This window comes from Lutra lutra, chromosome 2, assembly GCF_902655055.1.
Source record: "Lutra lutra chromosome 2, mLutLut1.2, whole genome shotgun sequence".
Lineage (NCBI taxonomy): Eukaryota > Metazoa > Chordata > Mammalia > Carnivora > Mustelidae > Lutra > Lutra lutra.
The window spans coordinates 146,219,608-146,240,004 of NC_062279.1; the positions used below are offsets into that span (position 1 = coordinate 146,219,608).

Here is a 20,397-nt window from a genome sequence, read left to right on the forward strand (position 1 = left end):
TTGCACTTTACTATAAAATGAATAAAAGGTAACATGGATTAATAAATAGAAGGATAGGAATTTCACAAAATAAGTTTGATAAAATGTTCATGGTAGAATGTACATGGTGGATATGGGTGCTTACTATGAAATTCTTTCAACTTGGCTGTATTTTTGCAAATTTTCCTATTAAAGTGTTAGAAAATATTAACACACATCCAATCAACCCTGCCCCTTAGGGAAAGGGTACTTTTTGAAGTCTGAATTCAGATCCTCCAAATCCACCCCTGTACACACAAATCTCCTAGGCTTCTCAACATCAGTGTTCTTCAGACTGGACTTCAGTTATCTGTTTCTTTCTCTGCCTCCTCCATGTATATAAGAGATCCCCAAAAAGAGGCACCACATCTGGTTCATTTCTGTGACCTCAGAACCTAGAACAGGGCCCAGAACAAACTGATCCACTGTATGATGGGCAGGCAGGTGAGGTGAGCAGAAGCATAGAGGAGCAAATAAAAGAGGGAATAAAAGAAAGGAAGTAACAAACCAAAGCTGGTTGGTTTTATATCAGCCCCTGATTGGTTGGTTTTATATCGGAAGCTGCCAATATCAAGACGCAGGGATGAGAAAACTAAGAGAAACCACAATGACAAGGGTTCTGTTAGAGCCAGAGCTAGATGGCTTACCAAGAGGAGGAGGGCTATGTAAAATCATGAGCCTTGCCAAGCCTGGCCTGCCATTTGTCAACAAGGAAAGAGGTCATGCACGGTGAGATGTTCTGGGAACATAATTGTACCTACCTGCCCCAATGCCACACTTAAGCCCAAACAAAGGACTCTTCATGCAAGAACAGTGCATGTCACCTACTTCCAAAAAAGCACATTTGGGGGGCACCTGGACAGTTCAGTTGGTTAAGTGTCTGACTCTTGATTTCACCTCAGGTCATAATCTTAGGATTGCAAGATGGAGCTCTGTATTGGGCTCCACACTCACCAGGGAGTCTGCCTGAGGTTTTCTCTCTCCCTCTACTCCTCCTGCACACACTTATGCTCTCTCTCTTTCTCACAAAACAAAAACAAAAACAAAAACAAACCACAATTGGTAAAAGCCTCCCCTACCTGACTCCCTGCTGCCTCAGGGAAAAGTACCAAGCACTGAGGGGTCACTGTCTACCAAGCAGAACTTTGAATTCTGGGCTGTGCCACCTCATTTAGGTCTCATGCAGCCTGACACGGAAGACACCGACATGCCCATTTTACATGTGAGCAAACAGAGGCTTGGACCCTACAACACTGTCATTTGCACCCTGTGTGCCTGACACCCGAGCATCTGTGCACCCAGAAACCCTTGCTGGCTGATGTCCCAGGGGTAGTAACCATCCCAGGGGAAATCCTTTTTTGCTGGAGGATATTGCATAAGGATGAGATGTTCCACGTCAACACAGACCATGGATGGAGCAGTCAGCTCTAGCACACCCATCCCAGATTAAGCTCAACCCGGTCGGGTGGGGAAGGTTAATGGTGGAGTAGATAGAGAATTCGGTTCAAGGGAAAACCATCACTGACATCCCAGCACCCTGGCTGGTGGGGGCCAGGCTGGCAACGGAGAAGGCCAATTACTCATTTAAGGTAACTTTTCTTTAATTTTCTTTTTCATTTCAGTACAGTTGAAACACAATGTTGCATTAGTTTCTGGTGTTCAACATACTGATTCAACAAGGTACCTTCTGAGAAAAGTCTTAATGGGAGAAGAAGCCAGTGGAAACTATGGAAGGTTGGGGACAGAAGGAAGGAAAGATTTGTTAAGATGCACCTTCTGAGAGAAAGGGAAGAGCACAGCACTATAGGGCCTGCATGTGGAAGGGCAGCAGGAACCCCAGAGCCTCCCTCAGTTCCCCAGACCTCTGGGGATTCTGGCAGCTCAGTCCCAGCCACACCTGCCTCACCTTTAAGAAGCACAGGAAAGAAAGGAAGGAAGGGACCCAGAGGCTGGTTCTGCTCTGGCCAAGGTGAAGGCAGGGAATGCTGAGGGAAGGTGTGCTGGGACGTGGGGACGGGCTGGGAAGGAGTCGAGAGATGCATCTGGGAACTGGGCTGTGATCCATGTGTCAGTCTGAAGAACCATGTGTCTTCCCCCATCACACAGCACAAACCTCAGTGACACTCTACCCTATAGTCCAGGCCTGAGGAACTGGTCATCCTCCCTCCTCAGGCATGCCCTGAAGCGTGAGCTAAGGAAAGGGGACCCTGGAGGTGGATACTCCAGAACAAAAGCAGGAGTGTGGGTTACAACATGACTTCCAAAGTGGCACTGGTCACATCTAAAGTACAATTTCTGAGAGTCCAGTCTCTCATGGTTCATTTCTCCCTCTGATTTCTTCCCCTTCGTTTTTCCTTTCCTTCTCCTAATGTCCTCCATGTTATTCTTATGCTCCACAAGTAAGTGAAACCATATGATAAGTGACTATCTCTTCTTGACTTATTTCACTCAGCATAATCTCCTCCAGTCCCATCCATGTTGATGCAAAAGTTGGGTATTCATCCTTTCTGATGGCTGAGTAATACTCCATCGTGTATATGGGCGATATCTTCATTATCTGTTCATCTGCTGAAGGGCATCTTGGCTCTTTCCACAGTTTGGCGACTGTGGCCATTGCTGCTATGAACATTGGAGTGTATATGGCCCTTCGTTTCACTACATCTGTATCCTCAGGGAAAATACCCAGTAGTGCAATTGCCGGGTCATAGGATATCTCTATTTTTCATTATTTTGAGGAATCTCCACACTGTTTTCCAAAGTGGCTGCACCAACTTTCATTCCCACCAACAGTGTAAGAGGATTCCCCTTTCTCCACATCCTCTCCAACATTTGTTGCTTCCTACCTTGTTAACCTTTGCCATTCTAACTGGTGTAAGATGGTACCTCAATATGGTTTTGATTTGAATTTCCCTGATGGTCAATGATGATGAACATTTCATGTGCCTGCTAGCCATTTGTATGTCTTCATTGGAGAAGTGTCTGTTCACACCTTCTGCCCATTTTTTGATGTGATTATCTGTTTTTTGAGTGTTGAATTTGAGGAGTTCTTTATAGATCTTGGATATCAGCCCTTTGTCTGTAGTGTCATTTACAAATATCTTCTCCCATTCCGTGGGTTGCCTCTTTGTTTGTATGACTGTTTCCTTTGCTGTGCAGAAGTTTTGATCTTGATGAAGTCCCAAAGGTTCATTTTCCCTTTTGTTTCCTTTGTCTTTGGAGACATGTCTTGAAAGAAGTTGCTGTGGCGGATGTCGAAGAGGTTACTGCCTATATTCTCCTCTAGGATTTTGATAGATTCCTGCCTCATGTTGAGGTCTTTTATCCATTTCAAGTTTATCTTTATGAATGGTGTAAGAGAATGGTCAAGCTTCATTCTTCTATACATAGCTGTCTAATTTTCCCAGCACCATTTATTGAAGAGGCTATCTTTTTTACGCTGTATATTTTTTCCTGTTTTGTCGAAGACTATTTGGTCATAGAGTCGCAGATCCATATCTGGGCTCTCTACCCTGTTTCATTGGTCTATGTGTCCGTTTTTGTGCCAGTACCACGCTGTCTTGGTGATCACAGCTTTGTAGTAAAGCTTGAAATCAGACAACATGATGCCCCCAGCTTTGTTTTTCTTTTTCAACATTTCCTTAGTGATTCGAGGTCTTTTCTGGTTCCAAATTTTAGGATTGTTTGTTTCAGCACTTTGAAAAATGCCACTGGTATTTTGATTGGGATGGCATTGAGAGTTTAGATTGCTCTGGGCAGCACAGACATTTTAACAATGTTTATTCTTCCGATCCATGAGCATGGAATGTTTTTCCATCTTGTTATGTCTTCTTCAATTTCTTTCATGAGTGTTCTGTAGTTCCTCGAGTACAGGTCCTTTACCTCTTTGGTTAGGTTTATTCCAAGGTAACTTATGGTTTTGGTGCTATTGTAAATGGAATCAATTCCCTGATTTCTCTTTCTACAGTTACATTGCTAGTGTATAGGAAAGCAACTCATTTCTGTACACTCAGATTGTATCCTGCCACATTACTGAATTGCTGTGTGAGTTCTAGTAATTTGGGGGTGGAGTCTTTTGGGTTTTCCACATAAAGGTTCATGTCATCTGCAAAGAGAGAAAGTTTAACTTCTTCTTTGCTGATTTGAATACCTTTTATTTCTTTTTGTTGTCTGAGGGTTTTAGAGGGGAAGGGATTGGGGGAGGGGTGAGCCTAGTGGTGGGTATTAAAGAGGGCATGTATTACATGGAGCACTAGGTGTTGTACTTAAACAATGAATCTTGGAACACTGCATCAAAAACTAATGATGTGGGGTGCCTGGGTGGCTCAGTGGGTTAAGCCGCTGCCTTCGGCTCACGTCATGATCTCAGGGTCCTGGGATCGAGCCCCGCGTCGGGCTCTCTGATCAGCAGGGAGCCTGCTTCCTCCTCTCTCTCTACCTGCCTCTCTGCCTGCTTGTGATCTCTCTCTGTCAAATAAATAAATAAAAATCTTAAAAAAACAAAACAAAACAAACAACAAAAAAAAACTAATGATGTATTTTACAGTCATTAACATAACAATAAAAAATAAAGTACTATTTCTGAATAATCTTTCACTGAGTTAGATTGGGTTCAAAGTGCCCAAAGCAGAGTAAATGAACCTGAAACAGTTTCCTAGGGCTTTATTTGTGCTCTGGCCTCTTGCTGGTAAGTGCTTCCCAAACCCTCCTTCTCCCCACCATGGCTGAAGCTTGTACATGCTCTTGTCTTTCTTATTGTACCATGTGGTAATTGGGAATCTCCAGGGAGACAGAACCAGTGAATATCAAAGAGACAGGGAGACAGGAAAAGACAGATTTATTTTAAGGAATTGGTTCCACAACTGTGGCTGGCAAGTCTGAATTTGCAGGGCAGGCCAGCAGGCTGAAAACCTAGGGGAGCTGGGGTTGCCACCTGGAGGCAGGATTCCTTCTTCCTTAGGGGACTCTCAGTCTTTCTCTTACCTTTGACTGATTGGATGAGGCCCACCCACATTATGGTGGGGTCATCTGCTTTATTCAAAATCTACAGACTTAAATGCTAATCTCATTTTAAAACTACCTTCACAGGGATATCTAGTCTGGTGTCTGACCAAATATCTGAGTACCGCTGCTTAGCCATAAAACCCATAAGATTAACCATCACACACCATACCACAATTTTCGATTTCTCCTACCTGTTTTTTCAATAAGATTTCTGCCCTCAGGAAGCCACCAGTCCTGTCAGGAACACAATATCTAGTGCAGCACATGTCTGTTAAATTAACAAGCAACCCAATTCACTTGATAATACAAATCGTCAATCACTTCAACGTGTCCTTGGCCCCGCACAGGCTACTCACGGCATGGCAGCCAAGGTGACCTTCTACGGACTTCACAAACAGATTATGTTATTCCTGAGGTCAGAACTTCCCAGGGCCTTCCCTTCTCAAATTGTAACATGGTAGACTAGGTCCTATATGATCTGGTCCTTGTGGACATCACTGACCTCTCCTGCCATTCTCCCCACCTTGAAGCTCCTCAAAACTACCAACCACCCTCCCTTACAGAGACTTTGCACTTGCTCTTCCCTACCTGGAATCTGCCTTCCTCCTTCACTTCTGTTAGTTTTCTGTTCACACAGCATTTTACCACCAAGGGCACACTGTCACCCTCTTGGTGAGCACTGGCCAGGAGAAATGTCTAGGATAATGGAAATGACCTATAATCTGAGCTCTCTGGTCTAGTAGCCACCAGCCTCATGTGGCTACTAAGCACTTAAACTGTGGCTGGTGTGCCTGAGGAACTAAATGTTTATCATCTTCTTTAACGTTAATTAACTTAAATTTAAATATCCATATGTGGTTAGTAGCTCAGCTATGACAGCTCAGCTCTATAAATCAGCAACCTCTTTCTGCCATTACCTCCCAGAACACCATACCCCCCACATTCCTATAGTTTAATGTACTTATTACTTTGTAATTACCATAAATATACATATTTACCTGTTTGTCATCTCTCTTCTAAACATAAAGAGAAGCACTCAGGTCTACTACTGGATCAAAGTCTAGTGCTTAGTACTGGGTAGGCACTCAGTATTCATGGATTGAATTAACAAAAGAACTAAAGAAAAGATAAAGGAAGGAAAGAAGGTAAGAAGGAAGGAAGGGAGGGAGGGAGGATAGGAGGGAGGGAGAAAAGAGAGGGAGAAGGGGAGGAGAAAATGAAAGGAATGGTGGGAACAAAGGAGGGATGGCTGATTCTATGCAACTTCTTAGATCACTATCTCAGTTTAACTCTATGAATTGTGAATGGTCTAATTAAGAGTGTGGGATTGTTAAAACAGCAGGTGCCTGGTCATCAGTCTTTGGTTCAAATCCCAGCTGGGATACTTCCTGCCTGTGTGACCATGGGTGGGCTGCTCCATCCTTTGGAGTCACCAAGTCTAAGTATTTCTGTCTAGATTCTTCCACTTCTATAATAGAAATAATATTTACTTGAGGATATAAGGATATCTGACATTCAGTATGTAAACAAAGCAAATATTGCCAAAGGAGATTTCTGAGTAGTGGGAACAGACAGGCTCGGCTAGGGGGCTCCTTCTTGTTCTCTAAAAGTCCTTGCCTTCTTTTCATTGTTTCCAAGAGCCTGTCACTGGAAACAGTTGAGGATTACAAATAAGTACTTGCTACAAACCAACCTCCCAACAACAACAACAACAACAACAACAACAACAACAAAAAGCCCAAGACAGTTGGATTCACTGTGGAATTTTACCAAAATGTTTTACCAGATATTTCAGGAAGAATTAATGCCAATTTTCTCAAACTCTTCCCAAAAACTGAAGAGGAGGGAACACGTCCTCTCATCTTACAGGCCCGGAAGGACCATGTTAACAAAGCCAGGCAAAGAAAGACACAAGAAAACAAACCACAGGCCAATCTCTCTAGTGAATATGGATGCAAAACTCCTCAGCAAACTACTAGCAAATCGAATCAATAGCACTTTAGGGGACCACACACCATGAGCAAATGCAACTTATCCCTGGGGCATAAGGATGGTTCAACATATGGAAACCAATTTATGTGATATCCCACAGTAACAAAATAAAAGATAAAATCACATGATCATCTGAACAGAGGCAGAAAAAGCACTTGACAAAAGTAAGAACACTTTCATGATAAAAATCCTCAACGAAGTGAGAATAGAAGGGAATTACCTCAATACAAGAGAGGTCATATATGAAAAGCCTACAATTAACATTATAGTGAAAAACTGAGTTTCCTTTAAGATCAGGAATGAGGCAAGGATGCCCACTATCCCCACTTCTATTCAACATAGAACTGGAAGTCCAAGCCAGAGTATTTAGTTGAAAACAAAATAAAAGGCATCCAAATTGGAAAAGAAGTAAAATTGTCCCTGTTTGCAGCTGATATAATCTAATGTATAAAAAATCCTAAAGATGCCATGGCGGGGGGCAGGGGAATAGAATGAATGAATTCAATAAAGTTGCAGGATACAAAATCAATACACAAAAATCAGCTGTGTCTCCATAGACTAATAATGAATTATCTGAAAATGACATTAGAGAAACAGTCCTATTTACAATAGCATCAAAAAGAATAAATACTTAGGAATAAATTTAACTAAGAAAGTAAAAGACTGATATATAGAAAATAACAGAACCTTGACAAAAGAAATTAAGACACAAACAAAAGAAAAGGAATCCGTTTCATGGATTGGAAGACTTACTATTATCAAAATGTCCATACTACCCAAAGCAATCTACAGAGTCAATGCAATCCCCGTCAAAATCCCAATGGCATTTTTTTATAGAAATAGAAAAAATTATAAATCATATGGAACCACAAAAGATCACAAACAGCTGAATCAGTCTTGGGCAAGAGCAAAGTTGGTGACACCACACATAGCTGATTTCAAATTATATTACCAAGTTACAGTCATCAGAACAAAAAATGGTGCTGGCATAAAGACAGACATAGAGACCGATGGAACATAATAAAGATCCCAGAAAAAAAAATCCATGTATATATGGTCCACTGGTCTTTGACCAGGGTACCAAGAATATAGAGTGGGTAAATGCAGTCTCTCCACAAATGGTGCTGGAAAACTGGATATCCAAATGCAGACAAATGAATTGAACCCTTATCTCACACCACACACAAAAGTCAACTCAAAATGAGTTAAAGGTTTAAATGTTAAGACTTAAAACTATAAACCTCCTAGAAGAAAACATTAAAAAAAAAAAAGCTCAAGACATTGGTCTTAGCTCATACCCATGATTGCATAGGTATGATATCAAAAACACAGTAACAAAAATAAACAAGTACACCAAACTAAAAAGCTTCTTGAACAGCAAAGAAAATAGTCAACAGAATATAAAGACAACCTACAGCATGGGAGAAATATTCAGAGGCCAGATACCTGATAAGAGGTTCATCTCCAAATATGTAATGAGCCCCTTCAATTCAATAGTTTAAAAAAAATTAAAAAGTAAGACTCTGGGGCACCTGGGTGGCTCAGTGGGTTAAGCCTCTGCCTTCGGCTCAGGTCATGATCTCAGGGTCCTGGGATCGAGCCCCGCATTGGGCTCTCTGCTCAGCAGTGAGCCTGCTTCCCCCTCTCTCTGCCTGCCTCTCTGCCTACTTGTGATCTCTCTCTCTCTCTCTGTCAAATAAATAAATAAAATCTTTAAAAAAAATCAAAAAGTAAGAATCTGATTTTAAGGTGGGCTACGGACTTGTATAGATGTTTCTCCAAACAAGATGGCTCACATGTATGTTAAAACATGCTGAGTAGGACTAATCATCAGGGAAATGCAAATCAAAATCACAGTAATGGGGCACCTGGGTGGCACAGTCGGTTAAGCTTCTGACTCTTGGTTTTGTCTTGGGTCCTGATCTCAGGGTCATGGGATTGAGCCCTGTATCTCACTTCATGCTTGGTGCAGCGTCTGCTTAGGATTCTCTCTCTCTTTCCCTTTGCCCCTCCCATCATGCCCTCTCTCAAATACATAAATAAATCAAGGAAAAAAAACATACAATAAGATATCACCTCACACCTGTCAGGATGGCTACAAACAAAAACAAAACAAAACAACAACAACAAAACAAAAGACAACAAATATTGGCAAGGATGTAAAGAAATTAGAGCCCTTGCACACTCTCTGTTTCTATGGGAATGTAATGGATAATATATAATGCTTCTATGGTGGGAATGTAACATGGCATAGCCACAATGGAAAATAGCATGGCGGTCCCTCAAAAAATTAAAACAAGAACTTCCATATGACTCAGCAACATCACTTCTAGATGTTTATCCAATATAATTGAAATCAGATTTGAGAAGAGATAATTGCACTCCTATATTCATTGTAGCATTAGTCACAATAGCCAAGATTTGGTAACAATGTAAATGGCCATCAACAACAGACGACTGAATTTTTAAAATGTGGTATATAGGTACAATGAAATATGATTCAGCATTTAAAAGAGAAAGAAATTCTACAATACAAATTCTATAATACAACATGGATGAATCTTGAGGAAGCCATGCTAAGTGAAATAAGCCAGTAATGGACAGACAAATACTGCCTGCTTCTACAGATACAAAGTATCTTAAAATTCATAAGTATCAAAGTCCTAGAATCAAAGAAAGGAATGGTGGTCATGGGGGACTGAGGAGCTGGGGAAATGGGGAGTTACTAACCAAGGGGCATAAAGTTCCGGCTATGTAAGATATTGGATAAACTCTAGAGTTCTGCTGTTCAACGTTGTACTCAGAGTCAACAATAACATATGGCACACTTAAAAATTTGTTATGAGGGTAGATCTCATGTCAAGGATTCTTTCCACAATAAAAATTCTTTATAAAATGCCTACACTGCAGGGAAGAGTTGATGTTGGCCGTCTTCTAAATCTGTGGCTTTTGTTTTCCACTTTCCTCATTTAGATCCTCAAGGAAAAAACGGCATAAGCAATCTTGAAATAATTACCATTGTAATCCACCTAACCCAGGGCTGCCGTGGTAACCTAATTTGCAAAATGAAATTATAGCAGATCCAAAGGAAACTATTCAGACTTTCTTTCACTTTCAAATTTGGCAAACTGAAATCCTTCTGTCAAACAGGAAATTCCCAGTGCCCGGCAACCAACACAGAAATAGACACAGACACACACATGTACATGACCCTAGGGGTTAGGACTTTTATATTTTGTTAATGAAATTTTTAAAAACCCATCATCCTTACCTTTCCAAAACTCCCTTTGCCAATGGCCCGCAGAATCTGAAAATGGTCAAAGTTGACTGCAAAAGAAAATGAGGGAAAGAAACAAATCAGATTTGCCAAACCTTGCAATGGTTCTTGGAAGTTCTCCCTATGTACCTACCCGTGTATTCCAAATGGCTTCTGGCTTCAATTTCATTCCATCTGCCATGGCAGCACTCCACCACTGAATGGATACTTCTCAGAACATTTTATGCCCCTCCCTCAACACCTCCCCAGTGGGTATATAGGATAAGAGACATCTCTTGGGCCCAGGGGAAGGGATCACAGAGAAAAATCTGGATACTTGAATTACCAAATTCTTACGCTCACTGTTGTTCCCTTTGCCAGGATGACTTTTCCCTACCTCTTATCTTACATGCTCAGATCTTACACACTCAGCTCACCTGTCTCAGGGTCCAAGGTGTTAACTCTGTCTCCTTTATGGTATCTGAACCTTCAAATGCACCAACCATATCATGGGTCTTTCCTGCTTGGACGTCTGTCTAGCCCTGGCATGGTGAGCTACTGGAGAACGGCGACGCTGATCCCTCAGTCTCATCCTGGCAGTGCCCTGTCTCATGCCTCCCCTTCCTCAGAGGTCTCCCCATTCTTGCTATTTCTACTGCCTTACTCTGGTCTGGTTTCCGCCCCAACCCTACAGTGCAGCAGACCAACAAGTCATGGCCATGCTACTATATCCAATGGACACCTTTCTGTCTTCCTTGCACTGGGTCGCTCATCCTTTTTAAGACCTGCTTGGCTTCTATGGAGGCCAGTTCATGCTTCAGCTCATGTTTCGTGCACATTCAGCTTCATCCTTCCAACCACTAAATACTGAATTCTGTCAAGCCTCCATCTACCACCTTCCTTTTCGCGCTGGCTCCAAAGGCTTCCAGCAGCACCTAACTGCTGATGACTCTCCAAGGAACCTCTTCTCTAGCCTCCAGCCTGTATGTACTGACTGACGCCTGCCTCACAACAACTCTCAAAAGCTTCAAAGCCACCTTGAACCCAACAGGTCAAGCGGAGCATAGGAGGATTACTTCATCATGCATTTGACCCCAGGCGCTCAAAGTCTAGAAACTCATCCGACACCCCTCTCTCACTCAGCCCCTTAGCTAGCCCTTTATCAGGTTAGGTGCACTGTACCTCTTGGCTCTCTCTCCCATCTGTCCACCGGTAGCCACTCTGTGGTCCAGTACTCCATCCTCTCTTGACCTTCCCATCCCAGAAATTGTGCTTATTGTAGGCAACCCACTTTGCTCATCCTCTGCTCCCACCCCTTCAATCCTCCCTCATTGTTTTCTGGGAAATGAGCAAATTCTTACACAATCAGACTGCTGCCACTTCTACTGCACCCCAGATGCACAAGCTTCTCTCCTGTGCCTAGAACAGTCATTCTCCACCCCTTCAACGCTCTTCTCCTGGCTGTACAGTCACTAACTCTGCTCCCTCTTCACCCTTTTACATCCAGAAAAAACTGCTCTCAGCCTCCAGATGAGTCTGCCTCCCACTACACTCTCCCAGGGCTGTGGGACCCTCCTCCAAAACACACTGTTCCGTATTATTGTACACGGATTTGATTTAAATCCGTTTTTCCCCACTAGATGCTAAACTCCCTGAAGTCAAACGACACGTCTGCTTGTCCCCCGCGTCCCCAGCACCTAGCACGGTGTCAGCACACGGTGATGATCCAACAGCAATTTGCCAGCTAAAGGGCTGACTGAAAACAGTTCCCCACATTCACAGTGCCAAGCACAACTGCTGGTCCATAATGAGTGTTCGGTAAATATTTTTTAATTAGATTGAATTACAGCCAGTTCCCAATCACTAGGAGAGGCATGTCGTTTATAAAAGATGAAGTGAGTTGATTAGTTCACTACATTATGAGGGCGAGGATGTGGGGAAGTGAACGAACACAATTAGTTGCCTCTGTATTAAATGTACCTGCAGGAGGACAATTATGTTGAATTGCGTCCCTACAGACCGAAGTCAGGATCCAAGGTGCCATCGAATGCCTGACGTGCTTAGAATAGAGAGGCAACGTTCATGGTTAACTTAGCAAAACCTGGGTTCCTTGACCTACTTTGCTTTCCTTGGCGTAGAACCTTCCAGGAAAAGAAATTCTGGGCTTTCACTTCTTGTCCACTCACCAAAAGTCAAAGAAGAAGAGAAAAACAAGGTATCTAGACTGCATTTGCCATGTGCCCAGCAGTGAGCTAAGAAATTATGCAGATCATCCCGTGAGCCCCAAGGCCCCCGAGGGCTTGCCAGCTGTCTCCCACCCAGCAGCAAACATCTCTGCCTCCCCAAAGTCTCACTGGACCATCAGGATGCCATTTCTCTGGGCTGTGGTTTCACGGGCCTGGAAAGCCATTCCCCAATACCCCAGCTCCTGCCTGGCCTCAGACACGTGGCTCCCATGCTCTCTCAGGAAGACTTTCCCCGCTCCCAATGCATCCCATTCTCCTTCATGCCATCTCTGGACTTCCTGTAGACATCTGGCCACCGATCAGGAGAACCCAGCCTGAGTCAGACTGCTTAGGTCCACAAGCCAGCCCTGCCACAACCTTGGATGAGTCACTGGGTCTCGGTGTGCCTCACTTGCCCCACCTGTAAAGTGGGAGCATCCGTGACTATCTTCCACAGAAGTGTAGAGTAGTGCCTGACACAGCGTCCTCCAAAAAAGCCCTCACGGTTGTGCAGGGGGCGAGGAGCAATCCTCCCTCCCATCTGGTTTCTTCTAAGAGGCCTATTTCCCTGGACACCCATGGCCTCTTGCCCCATCAAAGGTGGTATGAGCCAGACAAGGAATCACAAAGTGTATTTCTGCTTGTTCTGTTATCTCTCTGCAAACTGTCTTCAGGGAGCAAGATTTTCCTCTGACCCTTTTCCCCAGAAGCTTCATAGGGCCAGCCGCCATGTGCAGGGTACTGTGTAGCTCAGAGCTGCCTTGAATAGTGGGCGAGTCTGGCTAATTATGTGCTTCAGCATCAGGGACTCCTTGCTGGTGCCCTCCTGGGCCACACACCTCAAACCCAGGTAAGGCATGGTTCTCCACTGCCCACCCCTGCCCCTGTCTTGTCTCTTAACTGGAGAGGGGTATTAATTACCCAGCCAACTGGCAAATGGCAAAACCCATTATTATTTTTTTAAAGATTTTATTTATTTATTTATTTACTTACTTACTTAACAGAGAGAGAGAGAATATAAGCAGGGGGAGTAGGAGAGGGAGAAGCAGGCCTCCCGCCAAGCAGGGAGCCCAATGCAGGGCTCCATCCCAGGACCCTGGGACCATGACCCGAGCTGAAGGCAGATCCTCAAGACTGAGCCACCCAGGCACCCCAAAACCTATTATTATTTTAATAGTTAGTATTATAATGCTGTGAGTAGTCTCTCTCATCTTTATCCCCTACAAAAATGTGTGCTCCTTGCAGGCTTCTTACACAATATATGAGACAAATAGGTACTTATTTAATGTTTATTTGCTTATTGGACTAGACTGGATTTAAATGACTTTGAGCATATGGCCTGTGTTTTCCATTTACTTGGCATCTCCCTGAGGCCTGGTATACTGATACTTACATAAATAATGCCTACATGAGCACACTTTGAATAAGTGAAGGGTTTACAGTTGGCTGGTAAGCATTTGAAATGGCTTCAGTGAGCATGCCAAGCCAAAGACAGGTCTAGAAGTTGCACTGTCACATAGGGTTGTTGGCCCAGAGCAAGAGGCCTTGGCTGGGGGACATGAGGGGTTAACCAGTGAGTTTCTTAGGGTGACCACCTTATCGTGGTTTGCCTGAAGCTTCCTTGTCTTATCACTGACAGTGATGCAATCCTGGGCAAACCAGTACAGTTGGTCACCCGCAGGTTTCTAAAATCATTAACCTGGCCCACTGGGAGAAGTCACACTCACTCCTCCAGGAGGAGGGTAAGGTACACTCGGGGACGGCAAGGTACACTCTTTAAAAAGCAGTGTCTGTTCAGACCACAAGACACAGAGGAAGCTGACAAGGGTGACACTGGGACAATTGTGCTGTGAAGGTAGAAACAAGGGGGCACACTTGCCAGTGACTTCACCCACACAAGAGAGCGACTTCACCCACACAAGACAGCAGTGGCATCTGCCTGGAGGACTGTCACAGGGACAAGGAAATGACACACAGGCCATTAAATAACTGGTTGCTTGCCCCGCTGGGCTCAACTCTCCCTGCTTCTCTAATTAAGAAAGCTCAGGTCTGTTTAGGGACCCATGTGACCAGCCCCAGGTAATGAGTCATAACTGGTCTAATCCAGTGGTATTCATCCCTGGAGGCTTCTTAAGGCAGATCTTGGCCCCACTCCTGAGTTTCTGCAGAGGGACCAGAGAATTTGCATCCCTAATAAGTTCCTGGTGATACTGACAGTCAGGGGCCAACTGTGCATTCCACTTTCCCAGACATTTGTGCTGCTGGCAGTGATCCTGTGCCCAGACCCAGACAATGAGAGCAGAGGATTATGGGGGTATTTCTGGGAAAGCATTTTTTTTCCTGATGAAAAGGTATATTTATAGGTAGAGTGGCTCTTTGACCTTCCTGCCTCTTCCTGCAATGGATACAGATACGATGTCTGGCGCTATAGCAGCCATATTGTGACTATGAGGCAAGATAGGCGCAGAGAAACCACTCCCTGTTGTCAAGCCTCTGAAGCCATGCCAGGAACCACCTACCTCTGGACTTACCATATTATAAAAAAAAAAAAAAAAAAATCTTATTTGTTCAAACCACTGGGGCTCAAGCTTACTATTACTAGAAGCCAGAGGCATTCCTATCTGACACACAAAGCCAGCCACACAGAGATTTAGTAAATGCCAACTATTTTATGGTTGGATTTCCAGTCTCATCAAAATTTTACTAAAAGGAAGAAGAAGAAAGGTGTCTGGGGCATAAACATAGGGGCCAGGCTACCCGGATATGAAGACTGACTCCATCACTGACCCGCTGGGTGACCTTGGGGAAATCACTTAACCTCTCCGTGCCTGCCTCTTCACTTATAAAATGGGTGTACTCAAATGTTTACCTACGGTGGTTGTGTACATGCAGTAAATCCATAGAGGTAAAATATTTAGAACAGGGCTGGCCCTGAAGTAAAGGCTACAAAGAGTAGGTATTATCATCCTGAGTATTCTGCATGAGAGGCTTGTCCCCATTTTTCACCTCCATGACACAACACTAGTCTCATTAAATCATGACCAAACATCACAGGGTGACACAGCTAAAGCTGTATTAGTGCCCATTACTTATTGATGGTGATTATCACACTGGGGAAATCTGGTTGTTCTGCCTTTCAAGCCTGTGGGCTCTTCTCATTTGCATCAGACTAATTATTTCTAAGGAAATTCATAGCATTCTTTCAATGTGCTATCTGCAGGAAGCAGTGTACTCAGAGGCAAGTGTGAATTTTCCAGAGAACTAATTACTCCTTCAAACAATCTCTAATGGAAGGTAGCCCCCAATCAAATCCTATAAGAATATATGCATTTAAGCATTGTGGGCACCAGGTAAAGAAAGCAAGCCAATGCCCCCTTTCTCACCTCTCTGAAAAGCTAAACCGGGGAGTTCCTTCCTCGTAACTCCCATGCACACACACAGATTGCACATGGGCCGGCCGTTGCCTGTGTGGGAAACGTCACCCAAAAATGCTGATTCCCAACATCATTTCAAAAATTTCAAGATCTGCCCAAACTGGCCCTATGATGTCCCTTGACAGCAGGGCAGTAGTCTTATGATTCACCACAGTCCGTGCCAGCCCAGCTCCCTGCATCTCTATTTCTTGCCTAATCCTGTAAGCACTTGAGGTTTTGGCCATGGGATGGCAGTAGGAAGAGACTGAACAGATAGGCGAGATGGAAAGGGGCAGAGGTGGAAGGGAAGGTTTGGTGTCCCCCTTGGCTAGCTTTAAGCCCAGCTTCACCATTTTGGTCCGTGTGGACCTGAACAAATAAATTCACTTTCTCAAGGCTTGATTTTCCCATCAGTAAGATGGGGGTAGTGATGCCTACCTCCCAAGTCAGGGTCAGGGCCATAGGCAACAACCAAGCAAAAGGCTGACTCGGCAAACAGAAGCCACTCAGAGAGTATCAGTCCAAACCCTTGAGTGACCCTAAGAGTATTGATCCAAACCACTGCTTCAGCCTGGCAGCTTAGCAACTTAGAATCTCGGTTTGTGCCTCCTTAAAAAGGGGTAACGCTCATCTGGTTGGATTTTTCTTAGAATGAGACTATTCTGTAATTAGTGCATAATGGCCGTGATCATTTGGCTTTGGTTTTGTCTGTCATCAGCATAGAGGTAAGGGGGGTATCCGGGTGACTCCTTGAGGGTGAAGCTGAGCCCTGTGCCTCCTCAAATCCCAGGTACCTGGCAGGTAACCCAGTACACACTCACGAGACAGCTGAGAACATGCATGAGTGAACTGGATAATGAGGTGGGAGAACAGAAAGGGGAGTCCTCAGGGACTGGGAACTGCGGTCACCTTCTTTACAGGAATTACTGACCTCCACACACATAGGAGGGGTAAGCCGGCTGCGGCAGGCATCCCAAAGTATTTACTGGGTGAAAAAATTAAGACCTATGGAGGGGACGCATACTTGTTGAATGCATGTCTGCTGCATGCCTAGCCGTGTCCCAGGTCCTGGGGACCAGCAGTGAACAGAAGACAAAATGACCTTCCATCCATGGAGCTGACCTTCTGGGACCCAAGGCAAGTAACTCACCAATCCCTAACTCAGTGGTACATTCTATGAAGAAAAATAAATCCATGTGTACTCGTTTCCTCATGTTGCTATAACAAATCATCACAGACGAAGTGGCTTAAATACAAATTCATCATCTCACAGTTCTGAAGGTCAGAAGTCTGACACAGCTCTCACTGAGCTGTGACCCCCAGGGGCTCAGCAAGGCGGAGGTCTTCCTGAGGCTCTAGGGAATCACTGGTTCCTTGGCTTCTCCAGCTTCTAGAAGCTGCATTCTGTGGCCGACGGCCCCACATCACTCCAACCTGTGCTTCCAGGGCCACGTCTCCTTCTCTGACCCCCCACCCCCTTCTTCCCTCATAAGGATGCTTGTGATTTCAACAGGCCAACATGGATAATCCGGGATCATCTCCCCTCCTCAGGGTCCTTACTTTAATCACACCTTCAAAGCCCCTTTCGCCCTGTAATGTACTATATACATAGGTTCCAGGATGGAGATGTGGACATCTCTGGGGACCATTATTCTGCCAACTCTCCCCACCCAGGTAGAGGACTAGACAGTGACTATGTTGGGAGAGAAACTGCTATTTTAGACAGGATAGCCAGGGCATGGCTTTCTAAGAAGAGGGCTATTGAGCAGATCTGAGAAGAAGGTGAGAGAACACTCCATGAAGATATCCAGGGGATGGTTATTGGAGACAGGGAAAAGCAAGTGCAAAGGCCCTTGTCAGGAATGTGCATGATAGTCCGGAGGCACGGCAGGCAGGCCAGGCTGGCCTGAGTGCAGCTTGGGGAGAAAGGAAAGTGGGGGAGCTGGTCACCCGGGGCTGGGGTAAGGGCTTTGGGAGGTTTTCTAAACACGATCAAACAGTGCTAGAGGGCTTAGAGTACGGGGAAGAAAACCGGTCTGGAGATGTTTGTTTAAGTTGCTTGGAAAGATCCAAATTTAGATGTGAACTCAGGGGGTCAAAACTGCCACACCCTGGATGCGGGATCCCAGCAGTTGCATCAGTCCTGCTAAAAGCAAGCTCATCTGAGAGATGCAGTGGGTACAGAGGATTTCTAAGGTGGTAAGAATACGCTGTAGGAGGCTCTTATGGTGGATATTACCTGTCATACATTCGTCCAAGCCCACTAAGACACTCCACAAAGAGGGAGCCCTACTATAAACTGTGCTCTCTGGGAGCCAACGTGTCCATGTGGGCTCATTAGCTGCCAAAAAGACCCCACTCTGTGGGGGTGTGGATAACGGGAATACCTGCATGTGTGGGAGCAGGAAGCATGTGAGAAATGTCTGTGCCGCCCCTTCAATTTTGCTGTGGACCTGAAAGTTTCTTTTCTTTTTTTTTTTTAAGTCTATTAAACAAATAAAACAAAAAACCAGATGGAGTGGGGTGATCAGCCAGCAACCCAGGGAAGGGAGAGGCAAGCAAGCAAGTGTGCAGAGGTGTTGGTCCAGCCTGTCCATATGTGAAAACAGGGGCAGGGACATTCTCAACACTAGACTCGGGTCTGTTCTCACGTCTCCTGTGTCTATGATATGCCGGTCCTAATGGGAACAGGGAGGTCGGAGGTGGCAGGCTCTGCTCACCAAAAGCTCACAGCACATCAGGGACCCAGCCAGGTCCTGCAGACTCGGATCCAGGCGCTGGAGCAGTAGAAGGGCTAGGCACCAAGTCCCAGGTGGGTGCGCTCCAGGCTGCTGGGAAAGCCCGGAAAAGTTTTCAAAAGCACAAGACCCCGAGTGTAAGTTGGAGGAATTAGAAGAGTTCTCCAGGGGGGTAAGGAGCAGTAGGGATATTTCAGGAAAGGCTCCAAGAAAACAGGAACCCAAGGGCATGAATCAGCAGGATGAGCTCCCTGGAACAGCAGGACCTGGGTGCAAGTGGAGAAAAATGAGTAGGGGGATTCATGCATTAGATCACTGGACCTGTCCTCAGGGCAGGGATGCATCAGGCCTCAGCAGAGGTAGGAAATGGATTACTCCAAAGGGACCTTTGCACACCCTTTGCACACGGTCACCCTCCCTCATCCCTGGTTCCTCTGCCCTCAAGTGCAGGTCTCAGCCATGGTTATACTCGGGACCCATATTCAAGTGAAGACACGGATGAAGCCCCTGGCCAGCGTCCAATCTGGCTGCCATGGCCACAGCTGGACCAGTTGTTCCTATAGACTTATCGTGCGCTCCTGCTTATACCCCTAGCACAGAGTAGAAAACAGTGATCGCTAAAGTGAGCTGCAACCATTTCTTTTAGCCTCATTAAAAACTGTTTTGTTTTCTCTTTGATAAATGTGTTTCATAAAGCCCAAAAGCCTTTTTTTCCTCTCTGCACTGTTATCAGCATAAACACTGTATCTATAAACATTTAGGAAATCACATGCCTAATTCATACAGGAAAATATTATATGGCAATAATCTCAGGACAGAAGCTAATTTGGATGCTGGTGGAAATGTGGAATCCGTGATAAGGAAAGCGTCAAACGTGTCTGAGAGAGGAGAGTAAGAACTAGGCTAACTGTTCCTCGAAAGCAATGCTACCTCACATCATCAGCTGCCTCCAGTCCTGTGGGTCAGTTTGCTGTGGCTGCCATAACAAAGAGCCACCAACAGGGTGGGGGGCTTTAAACAACAGAAATTCATTCTCTCACAGGTCTGGAGACCAGAAGTCTGAAATCAAGGTGCTGATAGGGCTGTGCTCCCTCCAAATGCTCTAGAGCAGGATTCTTCCTCGTCTCCTGCAGCTTCCAGAACCTGTTGCCAATCCTTGTTGACTTCTGGCTGTCTTAGTCCAGTCTCGGGCTCTGCTGTCCCATGGCTCTCTCCCCACTCTGCCTGTCTCCATCTTTCTTCTCCTCTTCCAACAAGGACCGTAGTCATTAAAGTGAGGCCTCATGCAATACGACTTCATCTTAACTCATTACATCTGCGAAGATCCAACTTCCAAATATGGTCACATTCTGAGGTTCCAGGGGGACATGAATTTTGGAGGGATGCTATTCACCCCAGCGCAGCCAGAACAGCTCCTGACCCAGAGAAGAGGTTCAATAAATGATGGCTGGCTGGCTACCAAACAAGTGAGCCCACATGCGTACCTATATGTACACACCTGTATCTTTCTGAGTTATAGAAACAAAAATATATTTTGAAAATATCGTGTCATTGGCTTTTTATCCTGGTGGGGTAGAATCAAAGCTAACCAGTTCTGGGTGAGGCAGGCTTTGGTCACTTCTCAAACTAACTCCCAGCTGTGCAACCTTGGGAAAAAGGTACACAACTAAATTATCTGTTAGGTCCAAGCCTGCTTTCAATGTGAGACTTCCAAGAGGAGCTTGCAAATACTTAAAGAGTGACCCTTTTTCATG

General features: G+C 44.8%; 1 protein-coding gene across 5 annotated transcripts in view; it reads right to left on the bottom strand.

Moving 5' to 3' along the window:
- STK32B (serine/threonine kinase 32B) overlaps window positions 1–20,397 on the bottom strand; it is a 412,641-nt gene that overhangs the window by 298,302 nt on the left and 93,942 nt on the right. For 4 of the 5 annotated variants that reach the window (XM_047718860.1, XM_047718857.1, XM_047718856.1 and 1 more), the window contains exon 2: window positions 10,283–10,338. The exons of the other annotated variant lie outside the window; for it this stretch is intronic. In XM_047718860.1, the coding sequence (XP_047574816.1) occupies window positions 10,283–10,338 (56 nt within the window). The remainder of the gene's footprint in view (window positions 1–10,282; window positions 10,339–20,397) is intronic. 5 annotated transcript variants of the gene reach the window in all.